The sequence below is a fragment of the Rhinoderma darwinii genome, chromosome 3 (assembly GCF_050947455.1).
Source record: "Rhinoderma darwinii isolate aRhiDar2 chromosome 3, aRhiDar2.hap1, whole genome shotgun sequence".
NCBI classification, from domain to species: Eukaryota; Metazoa; Chordata; class Amphibia; order Anura; family Rhinodermatidae; genus Rhinoderma; species Rhinoderma darwinii.
The window spans coordinates 25016091-25028332 of NC_134689.1; the positions used below are offsets into that span (position 1 = coordinate 25016091).

General features: G+C 44.1%; 1 protein-coding gene across 1 annotated transcript; it reads right to left on the reverse strand.

Moving 5' to 3' along the window:
* Positions 1–3455: 3455 nt before the first annotated feature.
* Positions 3456–6052, reverse strand: LOC142750917 (uncharacterized). The gene is made up of 2 exons (XM_075859892.1): positions 5001–6052; positions 3456–4481 (listed from the first exon to the last, which is right to left on the reverse strand). Exons 1-2 carry the CDS (start codon positions 5091–5093, stop codon positions 3459–3461), a joined length of 1116 nt encoding a protein of 371 aa, XP_075716007.1. The 5' UTR covers positions 5094–6052; the 3' UTR covers positions 3456–3458.
* Positions 6053–12242: the final 6190 nt, after the last annotated feature.

Genomic DNA, 12242 nt, shown 5'->3' on the forward strand with positions numbered 1-12242 from the left:
ACTTGATCCGGAACACTTTTGTCAGGGACAATGAAGGAAATTAAAGGCCCAAAGAACCAATCCAAAGGAGAAAAATCAGGCATCTGCGTCTCTGGTAATGGTAAAAGTTTCTCAACAACAGGAGGTTTCTCAACGATTTCAGCCTCTGCAGGAACAAACTCTTTTTGACACAATTTAAGTCTGTTACGATGGACTACTTGAGGTGCTCTGCCTTCTTTCACTATTTCGTACACGGCTGTGTCAGGATATGGGATGGCTTTGATGGTGTACGGTTCTGTTTCCCACTTGGTGTCCAGTTTGCTCGTTCTGTGATTATTCTTGAGCCAAACATGATCACCAATCTTAAAAGGCTCGGCTCTAGCATGCAAGTCAAAATCCATTTGTTGCTTCTTGCGGGCTTCCTCCATTCGACTTTCAACAATTTTGTTGGCATCAGCCAGACGTCTCTGGTGGTCACTCACCCAATCGGTTCGTGGCAACGGGTTGATGGCATCAGGCACTGACAGATCCAGGTCTAAGTCAGCTGGTAATTTGCCCTGACGACCAAACATGAGGTAGTAGGGAGTGTACCCAGTGGAACAATGTACAGTGTTGTTGTACATGTAAACTAACTCTGGTAGCAGGGTTGGCCAATTAGTCCTCCTGTGAGATGGCACAGTCCTCAGCATCTCTATAAGCGTCTTGTTCATCTTTTCACAGAGGCCATTGCCTTGTGGGTGGTAAGCTGTTGTACGGAGCTTCTGACAACTGTAGAGAGAACACAGTTCTTGGAATAGGTGAGATTCAAATGCTGACCCTCTGTCAGTGAGGATCTTCTCAGGACATCCATAGGGTAGCATGAAGTTTTTCCAGAAAACAGCGGCAGTGGTTTTGGCTGTCAAGTCTCGGACAGGTACTGCAACCGCAAACTTGGTGTAGTGATCGATGATGGTCATTGCATATGTGTATCCAGATCTGCTAAGCTCAAATTTGACATGATCTATGGCCACGATCTCCAAAGGTCGTTGACTTACGATGGGATGTAATGGAGCCTTCTGATCATGTTTTTCACCTCTGCTTAGAGCACAAGCTTGACACTCTCTGCACCAATTCTCAATATCTTCACGCATTCCTATCCAATAGAAGCGTCTGCGGATTGTGGCTTCTGTTTTTTGTACACCGAAGTGTCCCGATCTGTCATGGTAGGCTTCTAGTACTGTTCTTGCATCTCGACGGGGTACTACTACTTGATGTAGACGGTCACCAGTGATGGGATCCAGAGTGCTGCGTAGCATCAGACCTTTTTTTATGAAGAGTCGTCTCCTCTGTCTCCAGAGACGGATTAATTCAGGGTCTACATTGCCACGACGAAGTCTCTCAGGTACTCTTCTACTGACGAGAAAATCTTGCAGCTCTCCCATCACCCGGCTCTCTGCTTGAAGTTTAATCCATTGCTCCTTCTCTTGGAGTGATTCTGCACTCTGTTGCTGGGAGCAAAGTCCTTTCTCCATGATGGTGATTGTGTTCTGCTGGGTGAAGCGGGTGTAGAAGGATGGCATTTCTACTTCTTCCCAGTCTTCTTCATTCTGAGCAGGTACTTCATCGGTTGGCAGGCGGGATAATGCGTCCGCATTCTCATTGGATTTGCCGGTTCTGTACCTGACCACGAAGTCGTAGTTTGCAAGACAAGATGCCCACCTTTGCTCTAGGGCTCCCAGCCTGGCTGTGTTCAGATGTGCAAGGGGGTTGTTGTCTGTGTAGACTACGAATGGTGTTGCCGCGAGGTAGTCTTTGTACTTCTCGGTTACAGCCCACACTAACGCGAGGAACTCCAATTTGAACGAGCTGTAATTTTCGTCATTTTGTTCAGTCCCTTTAAGCCCTCGGCTGCCAAAGGCTATTACCCGTTCTCTTCCCTCTTGCATTTGGGTCAGGATGGCTCCAAGACCTTTCTTGCTGGCATCCGTGTAGAGGCAGAAAGGTTGACTGTAGTCTGGATAACCAAGGATGGGTGGCTCAATCAGCTTCTGTTTCAGCAGCTGGAAGGCAATCTCTTGATCCTCAGTCCATTCAATAGGAATTGGTCTTTTCAGATGTTCCTTTGAGTGTCCTCTAAGAAGCTCTTGTAGAGGCTCTGCAATCTGGGCGAAATAGGGTATAAAGCGCCTGTAATAACCTGCGAATCCCAGGAAACTTCTCACCTCTTTTACTGTGGTGGGAGTAGGCCAATCCTTCACAACAGCAATCTTTTCTGGGTCAAGCATCACACCCTCAGCGCTAACAACGTGTCCCAAGTAGTTGACTTGTGGCTTCAGCAGATGGCACTTGGAGGGTTTCACCTTGAGACCATGCTTAATGAGAACCTGGAAGACCTCAGCCAGATGTTGTAGGTGGTCTTCATAGGACTTAGAGTAGATGATCACGTCATCCAAATACAGCAGAACAGTCTCAAAGTTATTGTGGCCCAGACAGCGCTCCATCAACCTCTGAAAAGTTCCAGATGCGTTACAGAGTCCAAAGGGCATGCAATTGAATTCAAATAGGCCCATGGGAGTGGTAAATGCTGTCTTCTCAATGTCTTCTGGGGCCATAGGTACCTGCCAGTACCCACTTGTCAAATCCAGGGTGGAGAAATAAGCAGCTTTTCCCAAAGCAGTCAAGGACTCTTCTATGCGTGGTAGAGGATAGGCATCTTTGTGGGTTATATTGTTAATTTTCCGGTAGTCTACGCAGAATCGCATCTTGCCATCTTTCTTTTTGACTAAGACAATAGGTGCAGCCCAAGGGCTGTGACTGTCCCGAATCACCTTGGCATCCTTCATTTCTTTTATCATCTTCTTGACAGGTTGGTACATAGTGGGTGGTATGGGCCGGTATCTCTCTTTAATTGGAGGATGAGAGCCAGTTGGGATATTGTGCTTCATTATGCTGGTCTTCCCGAAGTCCAGGGGATGTTTACTGAAGGCCTGATGGTATTCTCTTGAGACTTCCAATACTCCTTCAATTTGTTCAGCAGGCGTGGCAATATCCCCAACACAAATTTCTGACCACCATGGTGTAGATGAATTCTCTTCTTGTGTACTCTGTATTTGAGTGGACTGTTGGTCAGCAACTGTTGAAACTTCCACAATGTTTTGGAATGTGACCTGTAATAACTGGGCAACAGAGTAGTATTTCTTTAATTCCACAGGGATGTCACTCAGATTCAAGAGGCGGATGGGTACCTTTCCGTGGGAAACGGTCACTAGACTTCTTGCAGCAAGCACCATAGGATGTTCTTCAAGATGGAGGGGTTCTACTAAGGCTTGGTAGTCTTGGCCTCGTATCCCTGGGCGAGCATGACACCACAGCAGGGTTTCGGTACCGGGTTTCAGGATCACTGGACGGACATCTCTAATGCGGGCACGGCAGATCTCTCCTCTGACGTTGGCAAACTTCTGCTGAGCGCACAGCACACGAATAGTCTGTTGGATTACTTTCTACGCAGATTGTGAAGCTGTTGGCAGGGATCGGTGTAGGGCATCTAGCATTTCCCCATAACAATTCCTTAGGATGTTCATTCCGAGCACCACTGGAGGCATATCTTCATCATGGACCTTTACTACGATCACACCTTGCTGTGTTAGGTTAGTCTCTCCCACTTGAACGGTGGGTTCCCAGTAACCTTGCAGGGGTACTGTCTCACCATTGCTTGCAATAACATTCAGCCAAACTTCTGGTGGCTGCATCAATAGGTTGCGGCTCCAGTATTTCTCAAACATGGCTTTCTGTATGGTGGTGACTTGCGAACCAGTGTCCAGCAGAGCTGTAAGGGGTACCCCATTAATGTGGATGGTGACTAATGGATGGGGCCCGACATACCTGGTCAGCCAATTTGGATCTTCTGGACCTAGTGTTCTTCCACCCGAGGGATGTTCTTTTGACCGCCAGCACTCTCTCTCCACATGACCACTTTTGTGGCAGTGTCTGCAGATGGGCCTTCCATGCGTATCAAACCTGTCTGTAGGCAATCTTCCAGATCTCCTGTAGTATCCCTTGCTCGCACTGTCAGTAGGACGACTCCTATGCTGTGGGGACTCACACTCTGGCTGAGGACGCATCTCTAACTGTTCAAGCTTATGACACACCTTCTCCAAGCTCTTAGTCAGGATTGCGACTTGGTCCTTTAAATCAGCCACTGCATCTGGAATATGTACTTGTGCACCCTGGGCAGCAAGGAGAGTATTTCCTGGAGACACAGGACACATGAGCTTAGCATCTCCATAACCGTCAGCAGGACACACAGCAAATTTGGTTGATTCTTGGTTTAGTTCTACCCCCAGGATTCTGATGGACAATTCTTTAAAATCCAGGAACGTACTTTCAGGACGTTGAGCAGACAGCATCTTTAGTTGACTTTTCAGAGACTTTGTTTCAGCTCCTTCAATAAACTGCTCCCGCAGTGTGTTATCTGCATTCTGTGCTTCACGTGGGTCCACTTCTATAACGGCCCTCAGTGCCTCCTGTAGGGATAAAGCATAGTCTCTAAGGGACTCACCGGGCTGTTGTTTCTTGCTAAAGAAGCGCATTTTCAATTCTGATACTGTCCTGGTTTCAAAGGTGACCAGTAGTCTTTCAAGAATGAAGCGCCCCCTATTTCAAGAATGCAGCGCCCCCTAGCTGGCCAATGAGAATTTCCACCTTCTGTTCTGTTGACACTGGATATAACCGGAACATAGCAAGCATTTTCCCTTTAAATTCTCTCAGGGTATGTGATTCACCTTTGTAGCGGGGGAGGCCAGGGTGCTCCAAAATAATACGGCATGGTCAGCGGCATTATATGCCTGGTTGTGGGTGATCCACCTCGGCTGGGGGAGCCGTTAGCGCTGTCGTCAGACATTTCTAATATAAATTCCTATCGATGCCCCTAGCAACGAGATGCTCAGTAGCAGAATGTGTAGTAAGTCTCTTATTTGTGCTCACTGATGCGACAAGTTCATCTTTACTTGGGCTGAATTGTAAAAACTTTCAGCGGTACTCACTGTTTTGGAGCTGGAACCTCTTTCTCTGTCTTTTTGGAATATAAGCGGCCGCTGTGACTCAGATTCTGTACTTTTCAAGATGGCGGCGCCCATCTACTTCCAGTGGTTCCGGCTGGTTTCTCCTTCCCCACTGCAACAGTAGGTAGGAACTTTGGTTCCACTGTAGTGGTCTGTAACATGAGGTTCCTTGCTGTTGCTGGGCAGATTCTCTGCTTTCCCGCCTTCAAGTGAGCGGGGGTGGAACTAAGAGCAGTTGTGATGCAGCAAACAATTCAATGCAAACAGTCTCTAATGCCACTTTTGTTCTGCTAAAACAATGATCAATTCAATGTAAAAGTCTCTAATCACATTCACTGTCAGTACAGCAATTTCTATCACAAGTTCCATAAGTAACACCGTCTTTCCAAGATGGCTGCTTAACCCCACATGTGCTGGTGATAATTTCTTGCCACAATAAAGTCTCTTTAGCAGGCACAGAGGTGTATTAATCCTGTTCGTGACTCCAATTTATGTGCAACAGCCCGATGGGGATGAGGGAAAGTGCAGAGACCAATGTTGGGAGTTGTAGTACTCACGGTGGCTGTAGTCCTCTCACACTCCTGCGGAGCTGGCACAGTGAAGGAGGGGGATCTGCATATGTATGGGTGGTAGTTGTTGATTCCCCCTGGGGCACACCCTGTGGTGCTGTCTCCTGGTGGATGGGATATGGGGTGCCCTTGTTGTTAGTGGGTGCAGTGCAGAGTAACACGCAGGAGACGGTGATGTAACTTGGTATAATAATAACTCACAGTTTCTTTACTGGAAGATTGCAGGCTGCAGATTGGCTCCACATAGAAGTTATTATCCAGCTAGGGCAGGCGGGATGAGGCAGGCGGAGGCAGTTTCCTATCTGCAAGCAGCAAAATGAACTTTCTTCTCTCTTGCTTTCCTTCTCTTTACGCAGGTTTGTTTCCCTGTATTAATTTCTAGTTCAGGCCAGAAGCTTTCTGAACTAAATATGCTGTGAGGCCCAGTATTATCTCAGCTCTCCTCACAGGCTGTCTTCCCTCGTTCCTCTCCTGGAACCGACTCCTCCACAACTTTCTGCTGCAAAGCCTCATGGGAACTGCCTCCGGCCCTCCTCTCCAGCCACACCCTTTACAGGCTGGAAAAATAGATTGTAATGACAATTCTGCATCACTAGGTGGCAGCATAACACAACATATAACATTATGTTCAATGCATTACAATGTAAACAATACTCCTCTATGGTATTGTCAGGACACTACATTTAGAGAACTCCAACCCATTCACACTGATCCGAGATTTCTGTACTAAGAATGTTTGGTCTGGTTTCCAGCGACCGAAATCTCTCAGCTGTGTCAGAGGTTTAAGCTTTCTATAGAGTTCTTTTATTCAGTGATAACCCAAGATCAAGACTTTACCAATGTCATCTTCTTACATGTATAATAATCTATGACATAAGAAAATAATTTTGACTGGATTGGGAAATCCAGATGATCATCCCATAAAATAGGCCTACGCTGGGAGAGACCATAGACTGCTATAAGGATCCTATATACACAGATCTCTAGGAATACGTCTTTTTTAAAACTGTCTGAAACAAGCGTTGCCCCCCCTTGAGGTTATGGAGATCAGCACCTGTGGACGGGAACCCATTTTCAAATAGGCTGTTAGGCTGGGTTTCCACGTAGCGTTAACGCTGAGGAATTTCCGCAATGGAATTCTGTGTGGAAAGTCCGCAGCATTTACAGTAGCTGCAAAGATCACGAGACTTGAATAAATCTCATCCACATGATGCAGGAAAAAATCGGATGCAAAACGTTTCATATATTGACCTGCGGTGCAGTTATTTTAATCAGCAGAATGTCAATTTATGCTGCGGAATCGCTTCAGTTTTTTTGCAGTTTTTTTTCCCATTAAATTCAGTTGGAGGATATGGAGGACGTCGCCCTTTTTTTCAAGAATAAGAGGATGCCAGTTTTCATAAATTTGCCCTAACAGTCAAGGCCAGTTTTTGTCACGTTTGTGATGTATATTTTTTGTGTATTGCTAAGAAGGCTTCTTGTCCTATATACTAAACGTGTCCATAGGTCTCCATTAGCTTATTGAGGCCAAGAGCGTGTCCTATTGGGCTCCATTGGGCTGGTATACGTTGGCATACTTTTTTTTTAGGTATGGAAATGTGTAGCAGACTATGCTATGCCATACAATGGGATCCTGCAAAAAGTTGCATACTGCGTGGTACATTGTTTAACATGGAGCCTCGGGGTGACGTGTGTCACTCTATGGTATAGGCTGGAAAAATAGATTGTAATGACAATTCTGCATCACTAGGTGGCAGCATAACACAACATATAACATTATGTTCAATGCATTACAATGTAAACAATACTCCTCTATGGTATTGTCAGGACACTACATTTAGAGAACTCCAACCCATTCACACTGATCCGAGATTTCTGTACTAAGAATGTTTGGTCTGGTTTCCAGCGACCGAAATCTCTCAGCTGTGTCAGAGGTTTAAGCTTTCTATAGAGTTCTTTTATTCAGTGATAACCCAAGATCAAGACTTTACCAATGTCATCTTCTTACATGTATAATAATCTATGACATAAGAAAATAATTTTGACTGGATTGGGAAATCCAGATGATCATCCCATAAAATAGGCCTACGCTGGGAGAGACCATAGACTGCTATAAGGATCCTATATACACAGATCTCTAGGAATACGTCTTTTTTAAAACTGTCTGAAACAAGCGTTGCCCCCCCTTGAGGTTATGGAGATCAGCACCTGTGGACGGGAACCCATTTTCAAATAGGCTGTTAGGCTGGGTTTCCACGTAGCGTTAACGCTGAGGAATTTCCGCAATGGAATTCTGTGTGGAAAGTCCGCAGCATTTACAGTAGCTGCAAAGATCACGAGACTTGAATAAATCTCATCCACATGATGCAGGAAAAAATCGGATGCAAAACGTTTCATATATTGACCTGCGGTGCAGTTATTTTAATCAGCAGAATGTCAATTTATGCTGCGGAATCGCTTCAGTTTTTTTGCAGTTTTTTTTCCCATTAAATTCAGTTGGAGGATATGGAGGACGTCGCCCTTTTTTTCAAGAATAAGAGGATGCCAGTTTTCATAAATTTGCCCTAACAGTCAAGGCCAGTTTTTGTCACGTTTGTGATGTATATTTTTTGTGTATTGCTAAGAAGGCTTCTTGTCCTATATACTAAACGTGTCCATAGGTCTCCATTAGCTTATTGAGGCCAAGAGCGTGTCCTATTGGGCTCCATTGGGCTGGTATACGTTGGCATACTTTTTTTTTAGGTATGGAAATGTGTAGCAGACTATGCTATGCCATACAATGGGATCCTGCAAAAAGTTGCATACTGCGTGGTACATTGTTTAACATGGAGCCTCGGGGTGACGTGTGTCACTCTATGGTATATAGAAAACGAGGTGTAAGGTGGTGCTGTGACAAAGCTGGAGTTATACTCCTAAAGGGTGCTCAGCTTCCAAGGGTTGACTCCAATCCTATTCCGTAGTACAAGCAAAAAGAAAATAAGTAAAAAAACAAACAAACGCATTCTGTGGTATATTTTACAAGCGTTCATTCAACACATACGTCATTGGCTTTTTAATTACTTTTCATGACGTAAAACGGGTGTCATAATAGCCCATGGATGATGTATGCCTGTGACAAATGTCTACTCGTGGCATCTGTCACCTATAGGCTATTATGGGATCCGGTTAACATATACGTATCTCCAGGTTAGACCATCAATATCTGATCGGTGGGGGTCTTATTCTCAACACCTTCGTCTATGAGCTGTTTGAAGAGGCCGTGGCGCTCTAGTGAGCACTGCATCCCCATCATTCCTTACACTGCTCCATACTGTACAATGACGTCACACTCGTAGCAACAGAGCGCAGTATTACAGCCTGAAAAATTGAGGAATATATTTTTTTTCCATTCCCCTACAAAAAAAGAAGTAATTATATTATCTCCCTTACCACTTCAACCATATGTGTGCTAAAATCTTAATTGGACACATTTACTAACACAATTGTATCCAGCCTGGACCCGAGACCGATACATTGTAGCAAACTACCAGAGAGATTTGTGCTACTGATGTATTTAGCTCATAGAGTATTGTCTACACTGAACTCAATTGTATCCACTTCTCAGCTGCGAGCAGGACAAGGTATGTACGAGTTTGCAGCCTTTGAATGTAAACCAGAGTGTTCCCATTCACTGACAATGAAAATGGTGAAGAATTGAAACACAAAGGGGCAGATTTACTAATACCATCTTGGTTTTTTTCGGGTCCCCTGAAGAACCCCATTAAATTCAGACAGCTATCAATTAGACTAGAGGCACCAAATTTATCATAGCGGCTCATGCTGGATGATAAATGTCACGCACTTCTGTCTAACTTTATACCACCGCTTGGCTGACACTGTAGACCACTTTGTTGCGCCACATTTTTGGTGCAATTTGGTTCATCTCAAGACGCCCCCTGTCCCGATAAGCAAGCCCCTTTCCTGGGCATGTCGCATACATCTGTTTTTAGCGTATTTCAATGATAAATGTGTCTTAAATGTGTTTTTGCCAAAAAGATGGGGCAACAGGCTAGTATTATGATGCAACACCAATAGTAAATCGGCCCCAAAGTATAAAAAGCTGTGTTGTAGGGAAAGAAATAAATGTCTGCATTTTTAGAAATCAAGAGGACTGCAGGACAGTGTGATGTATAACTTCCGATTTATCTCCGTTCCTTTGAATAGAGATGTCGCCCTCTCCTTCCTGTCGCCTTAGGCACAGGCTTCCTGGTAATAACAGCAGATATGAAGGGGTCTCTGAAGTTGGACTTCGGGCAATAAGATAATCCCCGATCCAACTTTAATTTGAAAATTTGTTGACTTCATGAGTTTACCCTTTAATAGCAGCATCGCTAGGTTTCCTTCTTCACACTGCTGTACAGAGATACTTTTGGAGAGGATCCAGGACTTGTTCCCTTCCTCAGACAGAGACTCTGAACATTGTGATGAAGGAGCATGCAGGGAAACGAGGGAGGAGACAGTCTGAATTTTTAATCAGTGTCCGTTACAAACTTATATAACCTTTTACTATTCTGTAAAATAAATGCTAACAATTAAAAGTTGTAGGGTGCCCTTAAAGTGAATGTCAACCCTTAAAGGCCATTTATTTTCAAAATATTTTCCAATTATATCTTAATAGCGATGAAGGAAAGTAAATTATGCCATTCTGGTTGCCTTGAGGCAACACTAGGGGGAGCTTGCATCCAGTTATACATAGAACTCCATAATAACACAGTATGCAGGAAGCTCCTAAGCTCCCCCTAGTGGCAGCTGCATACAGCCAGCATGTTGTATTTTAAAGTGAAGGTGTCGCGAAAACATTTTTTTTAATATAAATTTGCTTTTAGTATGTTATTAAAATACATTTTATTTATTTGTGTTTTTGTGTTGTACTTTTTTCTTTTTTCTTTCTTTTACTTCAATATGGGGGCTGCCATTTTTTTTTCATCTCTGCATGTGTCGATTAACGACACATACAGAGATGGAATACGGCACATACATCCCCATAGAGAATGCGAACAGGAGCCGTTCTATTCACTATAGTGTACGCCGTCTGTGTGGGAACGGCGCATGCGCCGCTCCCAAACAGTCCAAAAGGAAGGTCTTCGGCAGAGCAACATCCGGCGCCATTTTCATGTGGACCGGATGCCGCGGCCGGAAGTAAGATGACTTCTTCTGGTCGCGGCTTCAGGACATATGTTCCAGGCAGCGAAGATGCGAGGAGTAGGATCGGAGGCAGCAGAGGCGGCAGGAGCAGGTAAGTTATGTTTGTGTATGTGATGTGTGTATTATGTTCGTGTTATACTGTCTGATTACCACTGTATCTAATCCTCCTACACTGTGTCCGCCATTTTCTGAGCGAATGCACAGTGTAGGAGGATTAGAAGATTCAACCACCTCCTTCTCCTGGCACTAGCCAGGATAAGGGAGGGGGGATTGTGTGAGCTCCCTAGAGCGTGTGTGTCTACACCAAATTTGCAGCATAAAGCAATGAGGTTGCTTTACCACATTGCAATGCTGCAATTTTGGGAATTGCTCCCTCTAGTGACCAGCACATTGAAATGTTATAAATTAGAATCTAATTTATAATTGAAAAAATTAAAACAATGTTTAATCACTTAAATACTAACTGTTTCACTGAAAAAATAAAAATAAATTTATAGCGACACATTCCCTTTAAATCCATATCTACGGAGCTCTGTGTCATGAAAACGGAGCTCTGACCGCCATAAAGATATAATAAAAAAAAAATCTGCACAGAATGTTAAACCTAAACGTGTCCGAAGATGTTTGTTTTAGTAAATACTGGCATTAGCAATAAAATAACAATTCTGGAGCATCTTTGCTTAGAATTCTGTACTGTGCCGTACCTCTGTAATTCTTCCTGGAAAAGTACGAATAATTGAAAACTGGGTATTTTGATTCCCCTTGCCATTGGAGCGTGTCAAAACAGACATGTCAGGAGAGCTTATAACTCTATTTAACCCCTTCCTGCACTTGGACGTATTATTAATCCATATTGCAGTGTGTGGGCTGTAAAATAGAGAGAGTTCTGATTCCTGCCATTTTCAGTAGTGACTGGGGCTCCCTCTGTCACTCCCTTGGTTCCATGCAGCCGGGGCTCTAACAATGGCCCCCAGGCCTGCCATGACTATATGCCTATTAGGTATGCCAAAGCATTATGGAAGCGATCAATAGATCACATTGTGAAGTCCCCCATTGTGCAAAAGTATTACAAAAATACACAATCGTAACAACCATATAATGAAGTTAACATGGTATTCATGCCGCACGGTAAAAAATAGACGGCAAAATAGTTTTTTTGGAACTGCTTTTTTTCCCATTCCCCAAAATGTACGGCATTTACTTGTCACCATGCGGTATCAATAACACATTAACATTATTATATGGGTCGTTTCATTTGAGCAATTTTTTTTATACTTTTGCACAATAAGTGGTGTAATAGCAGGTGTTACGTTGCAGCATAATTTGCGTGAATTTCAGTCATAAATTATGGTAAATCTGTCAGTCTGCTGAGGCCTCATCGCGCCTATGAAACCATGATAGTGAGGGACATGGAGAGAAAGAGATAAATGTCTCCATTTGTAGAAATCAAGAAGACTGCAGGACAATGTGA